Genomic DNA, 25,648 nt, shown 5'->3' on the forward strand with positions numbered 1-25,648 from the left:
ATAGGCTTTACTTTTTAGCTATAAAATTAAAATTGAGTTATGAAATTATGCACTCCCATTTCTATATACACAGAATTATTCATCACTTTGCAGAGAATAAAACTATATCTAAATTTGGATTATGCTACTGTATTTGCTACTGAAAGAATATGGAATTGTGAAACTATAGTTATGGAACTAAATCTGGAATTTTGTTAGTGTATATATATATATATAGAGAGAGAGAGAGAGAAAGAGCACCTGAAAGAATCGCCCTTGACGAAATCGATACACATAATGTATGACCTACCGACGCTTCGTTCCGCTTTGCTAACGCTCGGCTAAAAGTCTTGAACCTTAGCGCATTCGCTTTCTCAGTAGCAAACAACAGAAATTTCTAGAGAAGAAGCGTTGATCTGTGGTTGCGAAGAACTTTAGGGTTTCAGATTCGGGTCACACTCCATTTAACAGAGAGACGATTGAGCTGAAAACCAAGTACGGGAGGATTGATCGATCTGTAGCCTAGCAACGAAGGTGTAATGAAAACGAAGAACAATCGGCTTCAGAAATCGCCTCCAAAGGAGTTGCGCGATGAGAGAGAAAATGATGATGAAGAATAATCTAGGGTTTCAGATTCGAGGTCACACAAATACATAATAGAGAGACGATTGAGCTGAAAACCAAGTATGGGAGGATTGATTGATCTGTAGCCTAGGAATAAAGGTGTAACGAAAACGAAGAACAATCGCCCATGAAATCGCCTCCAAAGGAGCTGCGCGATGAGAGAGAAAATGACGATGAAAAATGGCTCGGTTCTGATATGCGATTTTTTATACTTGATATCACCGCTACAGTTAAATGAGGATTGATATGGTTTTGGGTTGGTATGGCCGCTACAGTAAACCATATCACCCAATATCACCAATTCTTTGATATGGGTTTTGGCCCAAATTTCATAATGTTTTTACATTGTTCAATACCACATCAACCCACTCCAAACACGATATTGGCCCAAAAATGAAACCAAAACATGAAAATAATAATGAAAGGACTCTTTTGTTAGTCGCTATATTTTAGACTTTCTAAAAAAAAAAAAATCGAAATTTGTATCATTAAAAAAAATAATAATAATAAAACTTCTCAAAATAAAGTATTTGGTTGAAAGGAAAATTTTCAAAATTCAGGACTCAAATTGAAAAAAAGTTCCTTCTGGTCGAAGGAGAGAGAGAGTTGGGTACTTCCCACTTGGTAGTGGAAAGCATAGCGTTTTTCTGTTCACCATCACCCTCAATTTCAAAAGTTAACTTTTGATTCTCCTTCCGCCGAAACCCTAATATACATACATTCATATCTGCATTTATTATCTATACATTTATATACATCTCAGTGTTATTTCATTTCCAAGTCTCTCTTTAATCTGGAATTCAACTTGTGCTCTCCTTCTATTTCTCTCTCTTCTTCGATCTGTTTTTGGTTTCGATCAGAATTCTCTCTCCGTTGATTCGTTGATTAAGCGAATCAATGGAAGCGATCGAAGAATTGGCCAAGCTTTCCGATTCGATGCGACAAGCAGCTGCTTTGCTTGCCGATGAAGACATCGACGAGCATTCTTCGAGGCGACCTTCCACGTTCCTTAATATTGTTGCTCTCGGCAATACGGTGAGCTTGATATGAACCGATGCTATTTGTTTGAAATTTGAATTGATTGAATTTGTTGATTGTTATGCTTGTGTAGTTGAATTTCTTGATTTGGGGTATGGATCTTTTGATCTAGTTGTATTTGCATCGTGAATTTGAAATAATTTTTTTAAGTTTTAAAAATATAAAAATGGTGAATTTAAAAATATCATTTAAGAATTTTTTTAAAAAATATATTTATTGTTCATCGCACCAAATTTGATACATAAACGAGATATCAAAGGTTTTATTTGTCTCATTTAGAGTTATAGTTAAGCCCCTATCAAAATGTTTTCATAATTTAATTTTTTTTTATCAATGGCCAACTAGAATTTTGATGTTGAAAAATGGGAAATTCATTTCGGACAATTGAACCTTCCATCAAAAATATTTGTACCAAAATAACATATGACATAGGACACGTAATGAAGTTAGCCAAAAGCAGCATGTCTAAATATAAAATCCATTAAAAACAAAGTGCAGTTTATTTTTGTGTTGTTTTCTGGACATCACAAAAAAAAAAAAACATGTACTCCGTCAAATGTAGTACGTGTTTTGTGGATAGCACGTATTTTATTATTCTAATGGATTTTATAATTTTAAATATAAAATTCAACTCTTTAGCCTAATTACATTAAAAAAATAAAATAAAAACAAAGAAACAAATGTCAAATGACCATCTCTGAATTTGAAAGGTATCGTTTAAAATTTCCAAAATTTCCTTTATTTTTTTTATTCTTCTTAATTTCTCTGTTTTTTTTTTTGATAAGTAAAAATATATTAGAAAAACGTTCAAAGGGGGAACGTGTCCCTAATACACAAAAACGAAAACGAAAACGAAAGAGCAAAAGCCAAATCTACGGACCAACAGAGTCTAATAGAACAAAAAAATCATCAATCGAGGAGCAAGCGCTGCCTCTAACATAACTGAAAAGAGAGCGAAGAATAAGAGACTTAAGGTTTGTAAAAGGCGATTCCTTCCCTTCAAAGTTTCTATTATTTCTCTCTTTCCAAATACACCACCAAACACAGTGTGGGGTGACCCTCCAAAAATCACGAGCATGACCAGAAACAAGGCAACTTCTCCAGGCGTTAATAAATTGGAAAGAGTGCTTAGGCATTACCCACTGAACGCCAAAAATACTAAATATGAGATTCCAACAATCAGATGCAACAGGATAAAGCATAAGAAGATGGTCCACGGACTCACCATCAGCTTTACAGAGACAACACCAGTTAATAATGGTATTACCTCTCTTACGCAGATTATCCAATGTTAGGATTTTTCCCTAGGTAGCAGTCCAAACAAAGAAGGCAACTCTAATAGGAGCTTTAGAGTGCCAAATACACTTCCATGGGAAATTATGCCCAATAAAATTAGACAAACACAAGAACATGGATTGAACTTTGTATCCACCATGAAGAGAGGGGGTCCACAAAATATCATCACAACCTCTGTTAACATCCTTTTGTCTATAGAACAGGTCCAAAAAGACGCAAACTTTTGCTATCTCCCAATCCTGAAAAGAACGCCTAAAACGCACATTCCACGTAACTCCACTGTTATCAAGATGATAACAGTCAATTACATAAGCATGCTTATTCTCGGCAATGCTAAAGAGACGAGGAAAGGAAAAAGACAACAACTGATCACCACACCATAAGTCTTCCCAAAATCTAATTCATACCATTACGAACCTTGAACCGAATATGGGTGGAAAACACATCCCTACCTTTCCGAATGAACTTCTAAACGCCAACGCCCCCAGTAATAGAAACAGGACGAGAGGACCAATCTCCACTCTCCTCCCCAAAACGACATGAGATAACTCTTCTCCGTTGTCGATGACGCTCTTTACCGAACCTCCATAACCACTTCCCTAATAAGGCTCTATTAAAAGGGACCAACTTCCGGATACCTAACCCGCCAAACTTCAACGGTTTGCAAACCTGCTCCCAATTAACGAGATGATACTTAAACTCCTCTCCTTTTCCACCCCAAAGAAAATCTCTCTGAATTTTTTCAATTCATTCAGCAACAGAGCACGGGATTTGAAACAGAGATAAGAAATATGTAGGAAGGGATGAGAGGGTGCTCTTAATAAGAGCGACCTTCCCCCCTTTCGAAAGATACTATTTTTTCCATCCCGCTAATCTTTTTTCATACCTGTTAATCACCGGATCCCAAGTCCCCACTCTAATGGAGGAGATTCCCGAGGGTAATCCCAGATAAGGGAGTGGAAAAACACCTACTCCACACCCAAGAACAGCAGCTAAAGAGGAAATATCGGAATCCTCCCCCACTGGGGCAAGCACACTCTTTCCAACATTAATCTTAAGACCAGACACTGCTTGGAAGCATGTAAGAATGCACCTCAAATACCTAAGTTGGGAAGCATCAACATCACAGAAAACCAAGGTATCATCTGCAAACAACAAATGGGATATCTCAATCTGGTTAACAACATCTCCGCCAACAGTGAACCCCCTTATGTACCCCAAATCCTCTGCCTTTTTCATTAATTTACTCAATCCCTCCATGACAATAAGGAAAAGAATGGACGACAAATGATCTCCTTGTCTCAAACCACGCGAGCTCGGAAAAAAACCAGCAGGAGAGCCGTTCACAAGCACAGAGAACATAACTGACGAAATGCAAGATTCAATCCATTTTATCCATCGATCCCCAAACCCCATTCTCCGAAGCAAGTAAAGAAGAAATTTCCAATTCACGTGATCATAAGCTTTCTCAATGTCAAGTTTGCATACCAGGAACTTCACTTTTCAACCTGGAGTCGACACATTCTCTTGCGATAAGAACGGAGTCTAAAATCTGTCTACCATCAACAAAAGCATTTTGTGACTCTGAGATAATTCCATCCAAAACATTTCGCATTTTAAGAACAAGGACCTTGGCAATAAGCTTATACATGCACCCCACTAGACTGATTGGCCGGAAGTCCTTAATGTCAAAAGCGTTACCCTTCTTAGGAATAAGAGCAATGAAAGACGCATTTAATGATTTCTCAAAAGTGCCATGAGAATGAAATTCCTGAAAAGTGCCCATTACCTCATTATGCACCACCTCCCAGTGAATCCGTCTGGCGCTGGAGCTTTATCACCATTACAACTGGATAACGCCTCGAGAACTTCCTCTTCAGAGAACGGAACCTCAAGCATATCACTATCCAGCGTAGAAATAGCATTGAAATGCAAACCATCAAGTTTTGGTCTCCACTCCAAAGTCTAGGCATAGAGCTGCTGATAAAAAGAAACAATACCCCCACGCACCTCATCTTCTTTCTGCAACTCTAAACCATTCACATGAATACGCCCAATGTTATTGTATCTTCTATGAGCGTTAGCAAGCCTGTGAAAGAATTTAGTATTGCGGTCACCTTCTTTAAGCCACAAAGCCCGAGATTTCTAACGCCACGAAATCTCCTCCATAGTAGCAATCTCAGCAAAAGTCGCCTGACAAGACACTCTTCGAGAGCGAAGAGATTCCGTGACTTGCCCTGTCTCATCAAGACGATCAATCTCAGCACTGACAAGACACTCTTCGAGAGCGAAGAGATTCCGTGACTTGCCCTGTCTCATCAAGACGATCAAGATTCCCAAACACTTCTTTGTTCTACTTCTTATGCTCAAATTTGAGAATCTGAAACTTCTTAGCAAGCACATAGCTAGTAGAGCCAGTAAACACTGCTTTCTCTCACCAGAACTGGACCTTACCTTGGAAGTCCTCAGCTCTCAACCACATATTTTCGAAACGAAATGGAGTCCGTCTAGATCTCATACCTCCACAATCAAGAACTAAGGGCACATGATCAGACGTGACTCTAACCAAAGCTGCCTAAGTGACATCCGGGAACTTCTCCTCCCAATCTCCAGAAATCAAGAATCTGTCGAGCCTCGATAAAGTAATTGATTCTCTGCCGCTAGACCAAGTGAAAGTTGCCCCTTCCAAAGGCAAATCAATAAGAAGGTGACCATCAATAAAATTGGAGAACTGGGTCATCTCCGAAGACCACCTCCCCCCTGTGGATCTCTCAAATGGAGACCGAACAGAATTGAAATCCCCGCCTAAGCACCAAGGCAACGACCACAATTCCTTAATGTAGCTAAGTTCTTGCCAAAAAACAAGTCTATCACAATCAATAACGGGTCCATAAACTCTAGAAAAGACCCAACTGAAATTATCATCTTCCATCTGAAACACACATGACAAAGAAAAAAGCCCTTTCCAGATATTCGTTCTGGACATCCATTTACGATCCCACATAATAAGAATGCCACCCGATGTCCAGAGGCGTTCAAGGCTTCCCAATCCACGAACCTACTTCCCCAAAGGCTTCTTTTTCAGTACAATGAACATAAAGAATTCTATTTTTCCACCTATTCTTTGTCAATTCTGAAACAAAAATAAAGAAAGACTTCATTTTTTTTTCCATTGTTCTTTCTATCTCATTTTGTTCTGTTTTTTTAACCAAAGTAAACTTTTCAACTAAATTGCTCAAATAATTAGGCAAATAAATTGTACTTTTCTCTCTATACTAGGCTTTACTTTAATTTCTTCTTTACGTTTTTGCATGATTGTTATGGTGATTTTTTGTTGAAGTCAAGAAACTGATATTTATTATATGTCACGTGTCCTAGTACTTTTAATGTTAATTAATTTCGTTGGTGTGTCTGAATTGGTTATTTAGCCTTACATTCTATTTATATTGAAATTTTTTGATTTAGAAAGTTAGTTTGAATTACTTTTCTAATAGTTTCATAGAATCTTACGATTCTCGATCCGATCCTACGATTCCAATCCTATGAACCCCTCATCGATCCTACGTAGAATCCCGATTCTAACAACCTTGGTGTAGGCTTGTGGAAGAACATCCTGAAGGGTTGGAGGGTCAAATGGATAAAGTACTTATTTGTCACTGTGTCTTCTTGTTGATGTAAACAATGACTTGTCTTGAGAGGCAGCTCGCCACCATGTCTTCTTGTTGATGTAAACAATGACTTGTCTTGACATGCAGCCAGATTTGAAGAGAGTTACTAAGGATATAGGGTCATTACCTAATGTAGTCCCCGTTAATCGTGGGTGCTGGAGGGGTATACACAAAATGGTTGTTCTTAGGATTTGGACCTACATTGCTTGATAGCCGTAGCATTTTACCACTGATTTAAGAGGATATTAATGGTGTAAATATTGATAATACTATAATACAAACCACCTTGCTTCGTGGGTCATTAATATGTAATGCTTCACATCTGTATAAGGAAGCTAAATCTGTATTACATGGACAATGTGGGGATAAGTTTTTTAGCACAATTTATTTATTTATATTTTTGTTTTGGTTTCTCTTTACTTGAAACATCAGTACACTTATTTTATTGTCCGTGGTAAATATTCTCTAATTGTGCACAAACTGGTCAGGGTGCGGGTAAATCAGCTGTTTTGAACAGTCTAATTGGACATCCTGCTTTGGTAAGTTTTTTCCATTTTGAGCTCAGCATTCTCTTGAAAATGTTTATGATAATTTTTTTTTTTTTTTTTTTAAATCAAAATTTTTTTTATTCTAATATTTTCTTCTGTTATGACCTTTTTTTGTACAGCCAACTGGTGAAGGTGGGGCTACTCGTGCTCCCATATGCATTGATTTAGCAAGGGATAGTTCATTAAGCAGCAAATCAATTATCTTGCAGATTGATAGTAAATCTCAATCGGTTTCTGCAAGTGAGGCCTCTTACAAAATTGTCATCCATATGTTTGTGACTAAGAGTTTTTTCAAATTTATTAATTTATTACAAGATACCTGTCATGGTCTTCTGATGACTCTGGTCTTGTCATTTGTCTTCTCGGTCCATCATAGGTGCTCTTCGGCATTTTTTACAGGAGAGGCTAAGCAAAAGTTCAGGCAAGAGTCATGATGAAATAGTTTTGAAGCTTCGTACAAATACAGGTTAGTCTGGATCTAACTGTTCTGTTTCTTTTGTAAGTGGAAAAATTGGTTTTAACTGTCTATGCTTCTTCCTTCACCTTTCCCTACATGACAGTCAATCTAAATGGAGGGAAAATTAGAAATATGTACCTACTCCAAAAGGAAGGATGTTTAGCAACAAAAAATATTTTTTGTCAAGAGAAAAGGGAAGATTGTAAGAAAAATAGGATTGTAGAAGGCATATTTTTTTATACGAATTGTGACCATTTGCAATTAATGTAACATAGTTCATCAGATTTCATCTAAGGTTGTGTTGCCCTAATGTGTTTTGAATATTTGATATCCTTTATTGTAACTGTTGTGTGTGGACCTGAATTGTAATGTTGATACTATATGATTGGATGAACAAAATGCTTGTTTTTATGAGGGATTAAATGGCAGACAACATCTTATTATTGTTAATTTTTTTTGGTAAATAAATAAAATGGCAACTGGTATCATTTAAACATACTTTCCAAAAAGTAGCATGAAGGCTTTGCTATAAAAAGAGAGCACAACATACTAATCAGATTGGAATTATCACTTGATCAACATAGTTAAACTACTTAAATCAAACATTACAGTCACAGAATTATGGTCAGGAGTTCATAGTCAATTTTATACATAAATATTGTATACATATTCTTTAGGGAATGATGTGTAATAGAAAAGATTGCAGTTAGAGAATTCATGTGGCTGACCCCATTCATTTTTTTTTTTGATAAGTAAAATAAATTAATTTTCTAATGGAAATGTACCAAATAAGGGGAGACCAGTGTAGCAAGAACCACAGCTCTGGTTTAATTTTCTAATGAAAATGTACCAAATATGAATGTGGCCGACCCCATTCATAGTGGATTAAGTTAGGAATGATGACGATGAGGGAATACATATGCTTGGATTTGTTTGAAACTTTTAAGAAGTAAGTTGGTGAATTTGTTTTCCCAGTTACAAGCCCGTCTACCAATTTTTAATGTAAGTTAGTAAGTTAAATGGTATCCATTTGCAGTCCCACCCAACGCTATCAAATGCTGCCGTCTTATGTACTTTATATATTTTATTGTAACGATGGGAAGTCCATAAGTCATAGTTACAAGTCTATTAAGTCGTGAATTAAGATTTTTTGTAGGAACTACTATTCCAAATTTTTTTTTTTTGATAAGTAAGATTGTATTAAAAAGCATTCAAAAGGTGGCTGCATCCCACGAGAACTACACAAGGCCAGATGGGGCCTTTAAACTCTTAAGATTTTTTGTAGGAATTATTATTCCATTATGATGCAAGTCTAAAAGTCATATGGTTATGAGTAGGAACTACCATGAAAGAGTTTAATCTTTGACTTTGTCAATGGTTGCATCAATGGATGAACCTTCCAGAACTTTTTTGCGTGTGAGAGGTGTGACACCTTCTTTAGGTGGTCGTACATTACTACAATCTGACTTCAAACTTCAGGCCCATACTATCTTAAATTTCATCCGCTAAAACCTTTAACTTGCAGCTATCTGAGATTTCTTCTAAAGTAATACATCATCCATTGGATGTTCTCAATCCTCGACACAATCTTTATTTTACCCTGTAGTTTTTCCGCATAGATATTGGTGCTTTTAGAGGTACATGTTCATAGAATAAGTTACAGAAGTACATGTGCACACAACCACGTCCACACACACAGATATTGAGCCCATTCCTATCTCATACTTGAAAGTCACTCGCCATGACACTGATAAGGAGCAATTGCAATGATGGTTTCACAATCATCTCAACTTATCCTCGATCCAGTTCTATTCTTTTCAGATAGAGAGTCCAACCTCTATCACTGAATACGAACCGATTTATGATAATTTAATATCGGTGATTTATATCACCTGTGCATGAATACCCATCATCCGCATATAAATCACATTGCATAGTCAAAGAGACAACCTCGATCCATCTCATGAACTGATCAAGACAAGCATTCACCATATATGTATGCAAAACATTTAATTAACACAAATTTGGTTAATAACAAATGTCAACTACAATCCATTCTGTGCTATGAAGGGCACATAATCCCTACATTCAATTCTTGCAAAATTGGGATCAGCAAACCTGTTTGCCCGACTTTATAAAGTAGACAAACTTACGTTTTTAAAAGTAAATGCATTTGCAGTTTGTTAAGCAATCTTTTTTTTTTTTTTTTCATAGAATGGATGCCTACTGCCTCCATTTAATATATAGTGTTTTACTTGAGTTAATAAGGGTGCGTGGATTAATAATTTGGGGCTGGGGATTCGTGGTGCTTTCTATAGTTTTTTTATTTTATCTGTGGAAAGCAACATTCTTTTTGGATCATAATTTGACTCCAATTTTAGGAGATAAACTTCTGCTATAAAATGGAGAGCTGTATATCTTAATGGGGGATGTTGTTTGCAAATCTACTTACAATTTACAAGAACTTGAGCAAAAAAAAAAAAGGGTCAAAAACCAAGAATACCACACCACCATCATCACTTTAATGTGATTTTAACATTCATCTTCCTCCAGCCTTGCAATCACACCCCTGCTGCTGTGACCAATTATGACCGGTGGATCCTGGCACGAATTATTTATCCAGTGACACAATGATCTTGTCAATCATGATACATTTTCATCTTTGTCATTGCACTGCAGCCATTTAACACTGTAGCCCATAAATGTTCAGGGATTACATACTTTCAATCCAGAAATTTCCATTTATTTAAATTGAAAAATTAGGGGCCATGTCGAAATTCTCGAACCAAATGCACCTAAAATTATTGATAACAACTTGTTTGGCCCAAAATCTGTTTTAGTAGGCAAACCAAAGCGTTGCTATCCCTAGAAAAAAATGTGAACAGTATCTAAAATTATAGACTTACAGTAGTGTTCAAATGCTATTTTACTTGCTTTATATGGAACGACTGATTGAAATAGACTTAAAGTTTCATTTGCTCGTATTTTTCTTTACTTCTTTCTTTCTTTCCTTCCTTTTTTTTTTTTTTATATATATATTATATATTTTTTTCCAGCTCCTCCATTGAAGTTGATTGATTTGCCTGGAGTGGATAAAGGAAATCTTGATGATTCACTGGTAAGTGCTGCTAATCAGATTCTCTTTGTTTTCAAATTTTACTTTTAATTAATGATTCATAGAAGGATTTTGTTAGATAATTCTTCATGCATGGATTCACTTTTAATGCTTTCTTGGAAGGAGATTTAATTGCACAATCTTCCCTACAGAGTCAGTATGTTGAACACAATGATGCAATATTGCTGATTATAATACCTGCTGCCCAAGCACCGGAAATTTCCTCCTCTAAAGCCCTAAGAATTGCCAAGGAATATGATGGAGAATGTGGGTGTACTGTAGAACTCTGATATTTTCTTGTACTTACAAAAATAATTTTAGTATATTGTGTTTTGCAAATGTTTTGTTATTTTTTTTTCTTTTTCTTTGAAATCCTTTCTTTTTTCTTTTTATTTTTTAAATACAAGGAGTAAATTAGCATTAAATATTCATTACAGGTACCCGAACTATTGGTGTTATAAGTAAAATAGATCAAGCAGCGTCTGATCCGAAAACCCTTGCGGCTGTTCAGGCTCTTCTTCTGAATCAAGGACCACGAAGTACATCTGATATTCAGTGGGTTGCTTTGATAGGTCAAACTGTTTCTATAGCTTCTGCACAGTCGGGAAATGTTGGGTCTGAGAGCTCTTTAGAAACTGCTTGGCGAGCTGAGAGTGAAAGCCTTAAATCTATATTAACAGGAGCTCCACAAAGCAAGCTTGGTAGAGTAGCTTTGGTAGAGACCCTTGCTCACCAGATACGTAACCGTATGAAAGTCAGGCTTCCAAATCTCCTCTCAGGGTACTTATTTTTTTTCTAGCTAATGCTTGACCTTTGATTCCCATTTATGTCCATTAAAATCCTACTACTAATTTTGCCCACTAAATTGGTTTTATGTGTTTACTTTGTTGTTCTCCTTGGTGTTGCCACCTATGTATTTCATTTGGTTAGACGTGGCTATCTTTAGATATAACTTACCATTGGAGGTTTTAGAAGTAAAACTTTCCTTCTTTCTTATGTTTGGTGGGGTTCTGGTTGATGTGTGTCGTGATACTTGTTTATTAATTGGTTGTGTTACTGGATTCCTGAGTTAGCTGGTCTGCAATGGAGTCAACAAGTCATGAATTTTACTATGCTCTATGCGTCTTGCCATGAATCTTTTTCCTGGTTGAAAAGAAAAACTTGAATTCATGGGAAGGAAGGAGGTAATGTTTTTTGAAAGAAAAAAGGGTAAAGAGCCCATAACTAATGTAACAAGAACCATACTACTACCACTGCTTCTACATTCATCCCTGCCAGGTGCTTCCCTTGTGCTGAGAGTTGGTCCCTAAACTGGCAGATCTATGAAGTGAATAGATGTACATGCTACTTCCCTTAGTGAGTTCCAAAACTTTTTCTAGGTAAAAGTATATCCATGGACTAATCAGATTTGGCTGACTCGTTAAATCATAATTGAGGATTCACTGACTCACCCAGAGAAAGCGTTCAGCCTTCTGTCAATGGTCTGGAAGAAGGAGATTTGCTAAGCTGAAGGACCAGTTGAAGTAGGCCAAGATAAATGATGATGTTTGGAGGTTGTTATTTCAACCTAAACCGTTGCTTCTTTATGCCCTGTGTTACTAAAATTAAAACCAGCCACATTGATCTTCATTTCTAGAGGTAGATGGGAGCTTTTAATGCTATTGATTTTAGCTTATATGCTCTATTTGGCAGGATGAATGGAAACAGAGGTGGAAAAGGTTACCTTATAGAAAGGGACCCATCTTTGCTTCCATCTGTTTGGTGTAGGAAGGAAAAAAGGAAGAAAGTGTTTGTTGAAAAGCAAAATTTAAAAGAAAAGTTCTTGCTTTCCATTCTCTTTTCTGTCTACTTTTTGGGCAGAAAAGAAATGGTAGGGTCATAAGGAAACTCTCCTCTCGTTTTTCGCCTTCCCTTTCCTTCCTAACAAAAGATGGAAACTCTTTGTTCCTCCTACCCCCTTTTTCTTTTAGCAGATGAGCATTGCAGATGTTTGAGTTAGCCAGTTGTGTACTATAGGCAGAACACATCATGAAGAACATGTTTTCTGTACATTCATGGTAGGCTTTTGTTCTCTCCGTAGGATAGAGTGATATTTTGTCCCTGTTTTAAACAATAGTTTCAGTTATCCATAGAGTTCTGCTCTCAATGTTCTTGTATGCATGATTTCTACATACCTCCATTAAGACTCTAATTCATTTAATTTTTCACTACTCCTCCAGGCTCCAGGGTAAGTCTCAAATTGTGCAGGATGAATTGGTAAGGCTTGGTGAACAAATGGTTAATAGTGCTGAAGGTACAAGAGCTTTGGCTTTGGAGCTTTGCCGTGAATTTGAGGATAAATTTCTCCAACACATTATGACTGGTGAGGTAAGAACTTTAGAAGAAAAAATAAGACTCATGCATGTTTTATATTTAATTAATGAAGAAGATCATCACAAAAATTATGAAGAACAATTTTAATAGTTCATTATGACTAGCAATGACCTCCAGAATGCTGATATTCAGAAGCTGATAATTATTGCACTCTGGTTTTATTATTTCTTTGCCTATGCTGATATCCAAAAACTGCTAATTATTGCACTCTGGTTTTATTATTTATTTGCCGTATGTTGATTCAGTGGCGGGTATTTTTAAAATCTTCCTCCAACTCTCCCCAAAGTGATAAATTTTGTATATTACAAGAACTAACGAATCAATTAATATGTACACAATTATAACCTGTTTCAGCGTTGTGAGCATTGGATAAAAGGTGGTTGTGCGTCGTGCATGTAGTGCCTAGCTTGCTGAATTTTTCTTAACATCTTAATGATGGAGCTCTGATAATTCTACATTTATAATGTGAATAAGGCATTCAGTAACATTTTGACAGATTTGATTGCATGATTATTACATGACAATGGAGATTTTGTGAGTTCTTGCTTCTTAATCTGCTTGCATACACGAGACATATATTGAGTTTTCCTTTATGCTATGTTTGGTTGGAAGGAAGGATTGAGGAGGAATGGAGGGGGGGAGGGGGGGTGTGGAGGGATGATGCTTCTCATGCTTGGTTGGAGGGATGGGAAAAGAGGTAGGAAGCAAGGAGGGATGGCTTGTTGCTTTTTTACCATCCAAAATTGGGTGGAAGAGAGGAGGGAAAGAAAGAATAATTAACCCAAACAAAGGTAATACCAATTTTAACCTTTAGTTATTTACTAAATAACTTGTTAAACCGTACTGAAATTATCTCAGGCATAATGAGGGTATGTTGGTAAAAAAATATATAATAACTCTCATTTCCTTCTTTCCAACCTATAGCACAAAAAAGTTGTCACCGCATCCGTCCTTTCTTCTATCCCTTCTTTCAACCAAGCCAAAAGTGAGGAAGGCATCTTCCCTTCCCTAGGGATGCCTCATCTATCTCTCCTTCTTTCCCTTCCATCCTTCCAAGCAAACGGAGCATCAAGTTCATACTGGTTTTGTATTATAAAGTTGTACCAACGGGCCAGTGGTCTAGCGGTATCAGCCTCTTACTTTTCAAAGGGAGGTCAGGGGTTCAAGTCTCAAAAGAGACAGGTGTGTGTGAGTACCAACTACATAGTTGTTAAAGGCTCAAGGCACACAAAAGCGCAAATGCCTCCTAGAGCCTGAAGCGCAAGGCGCAAGGCGAGGTGCACGCTTGACTGAAGCAAGGCACACGTTGAAAAAAAAAAATCAAAACCCACCTATGTGACAGGACTTATTAATATACCTTGGGCTCAATCCCTAAACTCATGGTTAATCAGACAATACAAGCCTATTCATCCATTAATATTTAATATAGATAATACACATTATGAATTCTTTTTAAGTATTTTTTTTATTGCTATAGCAACTAAGTGACATGACTTATTACAACCTCGGGCTCAATCCCTAAACTCATGGTCAATCCAAAACTGAGACAACATATACAATCCAATTCATCCATTAATATAGACAATACTCCAAGCAAGTAATAATTAATTATTTGTACTAATTGAAATGTGTTAAACAAAAATGTAAATCCAAGAGAATTGCATCCTCTTTACAGTTTACAACAATAACAAACTCAAGTTTTCCCCAAAAAAAAAAAAAAAAACTAATTTCATTATGAACTTCAGTCAGAAACTACTACAGTTGAAAGAACCCTCGGACACTGAAAGAACCCAAAACCAGAGGTGACGTATTAAACACTAGACACTAGACATATTAAATTTGAGATTTTTTGAATTTGAGATTGAAATAAAACTCAAGAAAAAAAAATAAAATAAAAAAATAAAAAGCAGAAGAAAAAGAAGAATAAAACTGGAGAAAAAAAAAAAATAATAATAAATAAATAAATAAAAAGAAGAAGAAAAATAAAAAAAAAAAATCTGCCAGACTCTCGAGAGAGCCGAGACTCGAGAGAAGAAGAAGAAAAAGAAGAGGAGAAGAAGAAGAAAAGAAGAAAAAAAAAATCTGAGCAGATCCAAGAAGAGAAGGAGGAGGGAAGAAGAAGAGAAGAAGGAGAGAAGAAGAAGAGAAGAAGAAGAGAGAGAAGAACTTACCTGCTGGCCGAGCCGCCGACGCAGATCCGAGAGTCTGAGTGCCGCAGCGAGCCTCTGTCTTCTACTCTTCTTTCCTTTTCTTTTTTGCTTCTCTCTCTCTTTTTTTTTTTTGTCTTTTATGTTGTAACTTGTAGGCATTCTATTATATTGACTAATAAAATAATAATATTCTATTATACATAAACAATAAACAAAGTTACAAAACCAAAAAAAAAAAAAAAAAAGAAGAAGTAAAAAGCGATTTTTTCAAGCAGGCGCGCCTTTAGCGCACCTGTAGCCTGGCGCCTTGGTGGGAAAGGTGCACGCCTTAAATAACTCAGCCGCCTTAAGTGTACTCAAGGCAACAACAGGGCGCCTGGAGGCGCCTTTGACAACTATGACCAACTAGGAAAAAAAAAAAAAAAAAAAAACTAGAAAAACGATATGCAAAGGCTACTTCCATGTTTTATCCGCTAAAAGAAGTGTGCACAGCTTGCACAAGTGAAGATATGTGATATTTAGTGCTGTGTTTGGCAGATGGAATACTGTAGTCTAAACAAGATGGAGGTTTAATCATACAAAATTTGTTTGATCTTTAAAGAGATGCAGTATAGGGGGAACTCATGAGATGATTAAGGGGGATTTTGCATCCATCAAGAGTATGCAGATGTTCATGACGAATGATCTTGGCAGCTTTGAAATTTTTGTGTTGGATTATTCAATGGTGGGTGACTGGAGCTAAGAACAATAAGCTTTGATGGATTTCGGAAGGAGGTTCCTGGCAGTTTTCTGTTTAAAGCTGTTTTGGTTAACGCCGAACCTGCGGCTGATTTTCAATCCAAACTATAAACAAACCTTATCAAAGCCAGTGCATGAAATCCCACAAGGCCCTAATTGGGAAACTTGCATCCTTTCAGGAAACTTGCAGCGTAACGTAGGCCCTCACAAGCTTTGTAGAAGCACAAGCCGCCTTGATCACTTGCGCAGCAGTAGCGCTTTGAAGGAATTCCTTTCGCGGCGTTCAGAACCAGTTTTGTAGTGAATGAATTAGAAAGAACGAAGAAGTAAGGAAATGAGACGGAAGCCGCTGTTCCGGTGAGATCTGATCCTGCAATCCATTCATCTCCTTATATTCCTCTAGCCGGTGATAGGAAGGTTGGTCTCTCGAGCCTACATTTTGATATACTGAAACTCTCTTTTCTCGACCTTCTGTGGACCTTGCTACCCTTAAAGGGAAATTAGTGCCTTTTCCCGCAGGAACATCCACAATAGATCCAGTGCGCTTGACAAGATCACCTTCTTTAATAGCAGTATCACTACCAAAGACAACAATCCCTACATTCTTACTTATGGTCCCCTCTGGCAATGCATCTCTACCCCTCAAAGTTGCCTTTTTCCGCTTGGACAATGGTGGGAAACAAGTATAACAGATCATATATGTAATAAGAGGTCGAGTTGCATTATCATAATTTTATTTATATATTCATTTAGTTTCTTATGTTCAAGTTCGAGGTGTATGGTATGTTTTCTCCACTTGTAGGGCATTGGGTCAATCCTTCATGAGTGGTTAACCTTTGTAAGGTGGTGGACATTTGTTGAGAGATGGCGTGCATGAGAACTGGCAGTGGGCCGCTTTCTTGTGATGTGGTGCTAATGAAAGGAATGATGTGGGAAGACAACTTTCTATTCTGAAGTTTAAAGAAATGTTTTAAAAATCCTTATTTCTTTGGGGATTAAACTGTTGCTGAGTTTGTAGACGTGTTTATCTATTTCTAAGAGAGGTTGGGGGTTGTTTTTGCCTTGGATCTGGTCGCTTCAGCTTTCTGTGTATTGGGGCCTTGCTCATGTTAATTACTTCTAATTGTAAAGAGTCATGTTGTGCTTTAATTTATTCTGTTGTTCAGGAACTGTTTGCCTGTTTCACAATACAATAATATGGCTGTGTGATCCATTAATTGTGTGTCAGTGCTGTTATGATTTTGAAGGTGTTGCACTTCTTTCTTTGAAGTTTGAAGTTAACGTACGAAGGGCTTAAGGCAATGGCAAGCATTGAATGTTGTTTATGTTCTTTTATGTAAGATGGAAAATGGATTTTGGCTCAATTGCTCATTTTTAGTTGCTGACATGCTGTTATAAATATTTATTGCAGGGTGGTGGTTGGAAAGTTGTTGCGAGTTTTGAGGGCAACTTTCCTAACAGGATCAAACAACTGCCCTTAGACAGACATTTTGACATCAACAATGTCAAAAGGGTATACCATCTTTTTTAGTGCAGCTCAATTGCTCGAATAGATGTCCTTTATTTGAAATTTGTTCCTTTGTTGTTCTTTGCTTTTATGATGACACTCCTTAAGTGTTATTAGATTGTGCTAGAAGCAGATGGTTATCAACCTTATCTTATATCTCCAGAGAAAGGGCTGAGGTCTTTAATAAAAGGTGTTCTTGAGCTGGCAAAAGAACCTTCACGCCTCTGTGTTGATGAGGTAAAACTAAATAATACATTCTTAATTCTTTTTTTCTTGTGTGTGTGTGTGTGTGTGTGTTTGTTTAAACCTTGCATTTTTTTTGTTCTTTGGATGCTTTTGGAACTTCTATTTTTTTTATTTTTATTAGTGCTTTTGGAAGTTCTATCCCCTACTTTCATTTGTTTTTTGAGCATGGAAGTTTGGACCCTTATCGATTTGTGCGTATTTTATTATTAATGGTCGTGAACTTTTGATTTTCCCATTTTTTTCTCTAGAAGTTTTTGCTCCACGTAGAGCTTTGAAAGTTCGCTGGACCGGAACCCGAGGCTATGATAGAGAGTCGTGCAAGGTCCGTGATCTAGTCCGAGAGAGAGAAGAAGGGGGGGGGGGGGTGAATAGGTCTTGTTGGTTGGATTACCAAATTTTCACTACTTTTTTATTTTCATCAATATTCAAATTATAACAGAAATTTAAATCTACTCAATTGATCATCCAAACATGCAATAAACAATTAAAGCAGTAAAACAATGTACACAGATTGTAACATGGAAAACCAATCAGGACAACTACGAGACTTAGTCCAGGCAAACCAAATCCAAGACAGAGATTTAAAACCTAATGAAAGTACAAAGAATTTCCCCTTTTACGGAGAGAGAACTTCTTCACTCCAATTGTCTTTTTCCCTCTCGATTTCCCTTATTTATAGACGGTTACAACCTCCTTTGGCCTGGGCCTTATCTACTTCCCTTTGCCTGGACTCAACTTCCCTCATTTTAACATGGGCTTCTGAAATGACTTTATGGACCTGGGCCCATACCCGCGAACTTGCTCCATCTCGTTTGTCCACACCCGTCCTCTGCAATGCGGATCACACCAAACCCGGGTCATTTCGGTGTCCTCATTTGCCCCCAATAATCTCTTTCCTCATTAATGAGGGTGAGATTATTGAAAGGACATGATCTTGGTTTGACGGCTTGGAGCAATGACTCGAGGAATCGAACGGCTGGCACAAAAACCCAAGTTTCGAGATCTGCAGCGCCACTTTTTGCCTTAACCTTTTGAGTTCCATGTTTACTTCTCCTCTTTATAAATTCTGGTCTTTCAACCTTCATCCTTCCTCTTACCTCTCGCTTCTACTCTCTGTTGCTTTCCTGCACATTCCGGCGATCCTTTTCAATTTCTCCGACAAGTCCTTCCTTTTCGATTTTCAGCTACTGTGCCGTTGCTGAGTTCATCACAAACTTTCAAGGTTAGTTTTTTTTTTTAAAATCTCCCTTTAAAAAACGCCTTTACTGCCTAGGACTCTTTCCCTTATTTATGGCTTTTCCTAACCTGAACGCCATTCGATCCAAGAATCACATTCCTCGCGACGTTTCTCTCAGAGTCTACCCAATAAACTTAGACGAGAGATCTGGTGAGGGTCTTCTTCCTGGGGAAGTTTTATTCTCCGCCGTTCACTTGAACATCATTAGGTTCCCCCTACACCCGTTCTTTTGTTATGCTTTCAACAAATTGGGGCTCTGCCCCCTACAAGTTAACCCAAACTTTCTTAGGGTAATTTCAGTCCTCCTACTCTTGAATCGTGATAGGGGTCTCAATCTTGACATTATTGACCTTCTCCTCTGCTATCGGATTAACAAGATTTCACAAAATGATTTGTACTATCACTTCTTTCCTATTGACAAACAGTCGATCTGTTATGATAAAAACCTATTTGAGAAAGGTTGGAGACGAAATTTAATCGTGGTTGGTGGGAATTGGCAGACTCCGCTCGGCCAATCCTTCACTGTCCCTTCTTCTTTTGGAGCATGTTCTATCTCTTACTACAAAAAGCTGAAAACACATCCTACCGAATGCCACTGTGAAAGTTGTTTTCCCCGTTTTTGCACTTTTTTTTGTAGATGCCTTCAAATTCCCCATGATGAAATAGTTTATAGCGTTTGCAGGGCTAGGCTAGATACCTTGCAAGAAAGTGTGCCGAACGATGTCCCTTAAGCTATTGATTTGCTTACATCTGATAATCTCTCTGACATCTCTCTTTTAGGGTCTACAATGGAGAACATTCAGATCCCATCGTTGAGCAGGAGGAGGCGTCCTGCTCCCACCCCTTCTAGCGCTCCTGCTATCACATCATCATCACCTACACCTGCTCCCACGTCATCTTTCCTTGCTGTCTCTGCCCTAGAGCAAGTTGCGATTGCCCCAGCTGTGATTCAAGTCTCAAACCGTTCTGCTGATGCGCCCTCTGAGCTCACCCATGCTGAGAACCCTATTGTGGGCCATACTGCTTAGATTCGTCCTGCTGCCCCCGTCATTATGCCTTCAAACATCTCGTCCGACACTTCCTCAGAGAGCACTCAGGATGCTGGAAATTCTGAAGACAATGGGGGGCCAGCTAATGCTGGTCTGTCAGAAAAGAGTTTAGGAAAAAGGCCAATGCCTGAGGGCGGTCATGATCAGAGTGATATCCCACCGACCCAAAGGATCAGGACGGCTTCCTTCAGGGTTACTGAACCATCGCCCCCTGCTCGGTTCTTCATTCCTGAAGGCGAGTCGGCCAGAACCTCTGGTCCAATTCCATCCGTTCTTCCATGGCAACCTTTGTTCAGCCGTGAAGATGGATCAACCATTGGCCCCACTGACTCAATATACAAGGATCCTCTCACCTCATTTGCTTTCTACAAGGGTTTCTGGACCCCCAAAGACCTTGAAATCCAGAACAAGCTATCCTTTGGTCAGATGTTCCAACGGTTCCCAACCGCTGCTATGGAGGTGACTCTTCTTTCTACTGAAATGTGTTCCTTTTCTGTTATGACTCCTTAGTAGTTAGTCTGACCTGAATTTCTTTTTCTTCATGCAGACTTTATTCGGGGTTTTCACTTTTCAAAAAACAATTGAAACTCTGAACAAAAAGCTTAAATCCCTCTCTGTGGGCCTTAAAAGGTCTGTTGAAGCAGAGAATCTTCTTGAGGCTAGAGTTGCTGAGCTGGAGTCTAAGCTTAGGGAGTCAGAGAAGGGAGTTGCTGACTTAAAGGCAGAGAGAGACGGTCTGGCAAACGAGAGGGATTCCCTCAGAGTTGAACGGGATTCCCTGAAGACCGAACGGGATTCTCTTCACGATGAGGTTGATATCCTGAAAACTGAGAAGAGTGTGGCTCTGACAGAAAGGGACTCTCTCAAAGCCGAAAAGGGAGACCTTCAGCGCTCATTCATTGCTGAACGGTTGTCTCATGTGAACTCCCAGGAAAAACTCCTAAACGAACGGTCTTCCCTGATGAACATGATTGGCAGAGTTGAAGGGGGTATGAAAGCTCTCCTTGCTCGCTTTACCAGGACCAGTGCCATCCGGTATGCTGAAGGGTACAGAGACGGTTTTGTTGACCGTTCTCCCCCTGAAGGTGAATCAAGCTCTTGTGCTGGTCCTGATGAACTGGATGCTTCTCTGGACATCCACCCCCCAAATAATTATCAAAATCCACCATGCGACCCGGCTGAAAATATTTTTATTGAGTGCATAGAGGTCACATCCTCAGGAATTGTCCCACCCTTTCATCCCCTGAATATTCTTCCCCTTTCTACCATTGTGCCCTCCTCCTCAGTTACTGCCGACAGACCTATGCCTGCCGTGGGGGTGATTCATTTTGACTCCCCTTCTAAGGATGATAGGGCAGATGAGAATGGAAAAGATCTCAATGGTCCAGAGGAAGATGGTGGTGAGAATGACAGGTTGCAGGCTGGAGAAGATCATCAAAACTGACACCCAGTAGCAGCTTTTTTTTTTAAAAAAAAAAAAAAATCTGCATGTATCGTACTATGTACCTTGGGGCCTTTTTGGTAATGAATGATAATGCTTTTGCTCAGCATCACTTTCCTCCTTTGAGTTTTCTATTTTCAGCTTTGCAGTGTACTTTCACAAGTGGTTAACGTTCGGCCATCTCACCATTCTATCCTTTTCTTACTCATTTTTGAGCAAGTGTTTGGCGTTCGGCTTTAAGTGCCAGCTGCCACTAACTTTGCTGAATGCCTGGCGCTCGGCTTGAACGCCTCTTGCCACTTGGCTTTATTTTTGAGCAAGTGTTTGGCGTTCGGCTTTAAGTGCCAGCTGCCACTAGCTTGCTGAATGCCTGGCGCTCGGCTTGAACGCCTCTTGCCACTTGGCTTTATTTTTTGAGCAAGTGTTTAGCGTTCGGCTTTAAGTGCCAGCTGCCACTAGCTTGCTGAATGCCTGGCGCTCGGCTTGAACGCCTCTTGCCACTTGGTTTTTTTTTTTTTGAGCAAATGTTTGGCGTTCGGCTTTAAGTACCAGCTGCCAATAACTTGCTGAATGCCTGGCGCTCGGCTTGAACGCCTCTTGCCACTTGGCTTTATTTTTTGAGCAAGTGTTTGGCGTTCGGCTTTAAGTGCCAGCTGCCACTAACTTTGCTGAATGGGAAGAGTGTAAATTAAATTTTTAACAAAGGAGATTTTTTATAAAGCTTGGAAATTTCGTACACTTGCAAACATGCAATTTAGAGCGTACATATTGCTTGAAATTAAACTCTACTTTTACTGGTAGTACCTTTTCAGAGACGTAGCATTCCATGGCTTATTGACCACCCTTCCTGTCATAGTTTTTAGGACGTATGCCCCCTTCCCTATGACCTCTGCTATTCTGTATGGACCTTCCCATGGGGAGAACATCTTTTTGACTATTCCCACCTTCCTTTTCAGAACCAGATCGCCAATAGCGAAACCCCTGTGCCTCACCTTCTTGTTATGGCTATTCACAAGCGTCTGTTGATAAGAGGCAAGCCTCACTGCAGCCGCATCCCTTTTTTCCTCCAGCAAATCAAGATTGAACCTCAGCATTCTGTCATTCTGCTCTTGATCCCACGCCAAGCTCCTTACAGTTGGAACCAAATGCTCGACTGGTATCACCGTCTCGGTGCCATAGGTCATGGCGAATGGGCTCTCTCCAGTTGGCCGTCTTGGGGTTGTTCTGTAAGCCCACAAGACGTTCGGTAGCTCATCTAACCATTTGCCTTTTTCATTCTCCAGCTTTTTCTTAATACAAGCAAATATTGTCCTGTTTGTGATTTCGGCTTGATCATTAGCCTGGGGATGACTGACTGTTGCTAACTTCTGGTTGATTCCATATTCTTCCAGCAGCTCTTTCACTTCCTTGCTATCGAGGTTGGTTCCATTTTCCATCACGATTGACCTTGGTACGCCAAAACGACAGATAATATTATTCCAGATGAAGCGCCTTACGTGAGTTTGGGTGACACTGGGGTACGGCTCTGCTTCTACTCATTTGGTGAAGTAATCAGTAGCTAGCAGAACGTACTTATTCTGCGATCTTGCAGTCGGCAAAGGGCCAACCACGTCCGTCCCCCACTGCGCGAAAGGCCATGGGGTGGCCATTACGTGCAGGTCTTTAGGTGGTTGATGTATCAATGACCCGAACCTCTGGCATTTATCGCATCTTCTAGAGAATTCCTCTGCATCTCGTGCCATGTTTGGCCAGAAGTACCCCTGTATCATTGCTTTGTGTGCTAAAGATCTTCCTCCCGAATGTTTTCCGCATACTCCCTCGTGAATGGTTCGCATAATCTGTCTAGCTTCTGCAGGGGTAGCACACTTCAAATATAGACCCGAGAAGGAGTGTCTATACAACTGATCATGCACAATGGCATACTTTGCCGTGTTGGACCTAATTTTTCTTGCCTCGTCTTTACGCTCGGGGAGTGCACCATTACGTATGTAAGCCGCGATTCGATCAATCCATCTCGGCTCATATGGTATAACATTAACATGTTGAGTGCTCGGATTAGGCAGCTCTTCAAAAATGGAAGGTTGGATCAGTATGTCGACCGGGATGACCCTAGCTAAAGTATCTCCAGAACTGGATGCACTACAAGCCAAGCGGTCAGCATCTTCGTTACACTCTCTCGGCAATTGGATAAACTTGATCTGATCAAAGGCTTTCGCCTCACGCAGAACCGCAGTTCGGTATGCTTCCATGGTCTTATCCTTGGCCCCATAGTCCCCATTGACTTGTCGAATGACTAGTTGTGAATCACTATAAGCAATCAGATTCTTGATCTTCAGTTCTTTAGCCAACTTCAGCCCAGCTATCAATGCCTCGTATTCTGCCTCATTGTTGGTTGCGTTGAACTCTAGTCTTATCGCTTGGCTCAGTGTGGTTCCTTCTGGTGTTTGCAATTGAACTCCAATCCTGGCCCCCATTTGATTCGAGGAGCCGTCCACGAAGAGCTTCCACCAGGAACAATTGTAATCCTCCACAACATCTTCAGCATCACAGTCAAGTAGGAAATCCGCCACCACTTGACCTATGATTGCCGTCCTGGGCTCGTATGTGATATCAAATGAACTCAATTCAATGGCCCACTTGGTCATTCTCCCCGATAGGTCCGGTTTGTGCAAGATCATTCTCAAAGGGAAAGTTGTTAAAACGACGATTGGATGGGATTCAAAATAATGTCTAAGCTTCCTTTTCGCATTGACCAGCGACAAGATCATTCGTTCGGCCCTAGAGTACCTTTTTTCCGGTTCAGACATTGTTTTGCTAACATAAAACATCGGGAACTGCTTGCCCTTTTTGCAACGGATCAGAACGACGCTAGTTGTTATACTGGATACCCCGAGATATAGAAAGAGTTTCTCATTCGGTTCTGGAGCAGACAGAACCGGAGGATTACGCATGTACTCCTTCAGGCTGGTTAGCGCCTGCCGTTGCTCATTCCTCCAGGTTTGTCTTCCGTGCCCTCGAATTGTATCAAAGAAAGGTTTACAGCGGTCCGAAAGCTTGGAAATAAATCGGCTCAGTGCAGCTATCCGGCCTGTGAGTGCCTGCACCTCCTTAATTGTCTTTGGCTCTGCATTTCTGATCAAGGCTTCTACCTGCGCTGGGCTGACCTCAATTCCTCTATGATTGACCACATGTCTCAGGAATTGACCGGAGCTTACGCCGAATGAACATTTGGCCGGATTAAGCTTCATCCCATACTGGCGCAACACACCGAACACATCTTGCAGGTGCGCTAAATGATCGCTCTTCTTCTTACTCTTGACCACCATATCATCAATATAAGCCTCGACAGTGCTTCCCATTTGGCCCTTAAAAATCTTGCTGATCAGCCTCTGATAAGTAGCTCCAGCGTTTTTTAATCCCAATGGCATGACTTTGTAGCAATAAGTCCTCGTTCAGTAACAAATGAAGTTTTCTCTTCATCAACTGGGTCCATAGGAATTTGATTATAACCGGAATAAGCATCCAGGAAGGTTAACCGCTCATATCCTGTGGTGGCATCTACCATTTGATCGATCCTGGGCAATGGGAAACTATCTTTTGGGCAGGCTTTATTCAGGTTAGTGAAGTCGATGCATACTCTCCATTTCCCATTCTTCTTCTGCACTACAACAACGTTAGAGAGCCACGCCGGGTACTGAACTTCTCTGATGAATCTGGCTTCAAACAGCCGATCAACCTCCTCAGCTATAATTTGATTTCGTTCTGGAGCAAATCTTCTTTGCTTCTGCTTCACTGGCTTTGCATTCGGATCCACATTGAGGTAATGGCAGGATACAGCAGGATTTATCCCTGGCATATCTGAATGGCTCCATGCGAATACATCCGCATTCTGAATCAAGAAATTAGTCAACTTTAGTCTCTCTTCTTCAGTGAGTCTGGTTCCCACCCTTGTTGTTCGGTCTGGTTTCTCATGGTCAATCTTCACTTCATGAAGGGGTTCTGTGGTCAGAACTGGTGGCTCCTCCTCCCTATCCTTGCTGGGAGGAGGGTTATGTAATTGCTATTTTGGACTGGCTGCACGGATGGGATTTTTTCCCTTTCCAGCAGATTTCAAAGTTATTGAATAACATTCTTTAGCCGCAACCTGGTCCCTGTGTATATCTATTACCTTGGTCCCATCCG

At 39.5% G+C, this 25,648-nt stretch overlaps 1 protein-coding gene across 1 annotated transcript in view; it reads left to right on the forward strand.

The window, feature by feature from the left end:
* The first annotated feature begins 1,134 nt into the window (after window positions 1–1,134).
* The window catches only part of LOC132300550 (dynamin-2A-like), a 47,522-nt gene continuing 23,008 nt past the window's right edge, over window positions 1,135–25,648 (forward strand). The window contains exons 1-10 of the mRNA XM_059797679.1: window positions 1,135–1,638; window positions 7,094–7,144; window positions 7,273–7,393; window positions 7,530–7,619; window positions 10,667–10,728; window positions 10,878–10,992; window positions 11,163–11,505; window positions 12,945–13,092; window positions 17,398–17,499; window positions 17,611–17,730. Coding sequence (XP_059653662.1) covers window positions 1,501–1,638; window positions 7,094–7,144; window positions 7,273–7,393; window positions 7,530–7,619; window positions 10,667–10,728; window positions 10,878–10,992; window positions 11,163–11,505; window positions 12,945–13,092; window positions 17,398–17,499; window positions 17,611–17,730 — 1,290 coding nt within the window. The 5' untranslated portion in view covers window positions 1,135–1,500. The remainder of the gene's footprint in view (window positions 1,639–7,093; window positions 7,145–7,272; window positions 7,394–7,529; window positions 7,620–10,666; window positions 10,729–10,877; window positions 10,993–11,162; window positions 11,506–12,944; window positions 13,093–17,397; window positions 17,500–17,610; window positions 17,731–25,648) is intronic.

The sequence above is a fragment of the Cornus florida genome, unplaced genomic scaffold, assembly GCF_030987335.1.
Source record: "Cornus florida cultivar Cherokee Brave unplaced genomic scaffold, ASM3098733v1 CherokeeBrave_3.0.0_Hap2_Chr03, whole genome shotgun sequence".
NCBI classification, from domain to species: domain Eukaryota; kingdom Viridiplantae; phylum Streptophyta; class Magnoliopsida; order Cornales; family Cornaceae; genus Cornus; species Cornus florida.